This window comes from Pygoscelis adeliae, unplaced genomic scaffold (assembly GCF_000699105.1).
Source record: "Pygoscelis adeliae isolate BGI_AS28 unplaced genomic scaffold, ASM69910v1 Scaffold977, whole genome shotgun sequence".
Taxonomy (NCBI): Eukaryota; Metazoa; Chordata; class Aves; order Sphenisciformes; family Spheniscidae; genus Pygoscelis; species Pygoscelis adeliae.
This window is the reverse complement of record NW_008825130.1, coordinates 24880-25535: the sequence shown is the minus strand read 5'-3', so window position 1 is coordinate 25535 and position 656 is coordinate 24880. Positions and strand designations below refer to the sequence as shown.

General features: G+C 63.1%; 1 protein-coding gene across 1 annotated transcript in view; it reads right to left on the bottom strand.

Moving 5' to 3' along the window:
- PSMC3IP (PSMC3 interacting protein) overlaps nt 1-656 on the bottom strand; it is a 5032-nt gene that overhangs the window by 2184 nt on the left and 2192 nt on the right. The window contains exons 2-3 of the mRNA XM_009328278.1: nt 430-613; nt 96-149 (exon numbers count right to left, since the gene is read on the bottom strand). Coding sequence (XP_009326553.1) covers nt 96-149; nt 430-613 — 238 coding nt within the window. The remainder of the gene's footprint in view (nt 1-95; nt 150-429; nt 614-656) is intronic.

The following is a 656-nucleotide window of genomic DNA, read 5'->3' as shown; positions in this document are numbered from 1 at the left end:
GTCAGGGCGCCAGCGTCACCCAGTGGCACCGCGGGACTGTCACCGCCACCTCCCCAGCACTGCCCACCCGCCCCCCTCGATGGCACGACTGTTACCATTCGCTTCCTCCTCCGCCACTCCTTGCAGTACAGCTTCTGCTGGCTACAGACCTGCGAACAGCAAGACAAAGTGAGAACCAACCAGGCAGCAGCTGCCCCACGAAGCCGCCGTAAGCCTGAGGCAGGAAGCGCCCGGTGCCAAGGACCCACCAGACGTCCCAGCTACAGCCAGAGGCTGATTTAACAGCACAAGTGGCTCACGAACCCCCTGCCTGCATCATACCAGCTGGACCAAGAACCGGGTAACCCGGACGAGGGTTTGGTACGACTGGCCCAGCCCTGGCCCGGGCTCTGCCGCTGGTGCTTGGCTCAGCCCCAGGCAACTCTTTACCCTCTCTTTTTCTTCCGGCGTCACGTGGTTGGTGGCAGACTTAATCCTCTCCAGCTTCTCCGTGTAACTCGCACAGTCCTTCCTCAGCTCCTCCATCTCTCTGGCCATCTCAGGAGTTGTCATGGAGCTGTTCAGGTCCTTCAGCTCTAGAAGGGAGGCACCGATCACCGGCAGGGCCGACGGCCTGGCAGCCAGGGCACAGCTGCCCGTGCCCACGGGGCCCCCAG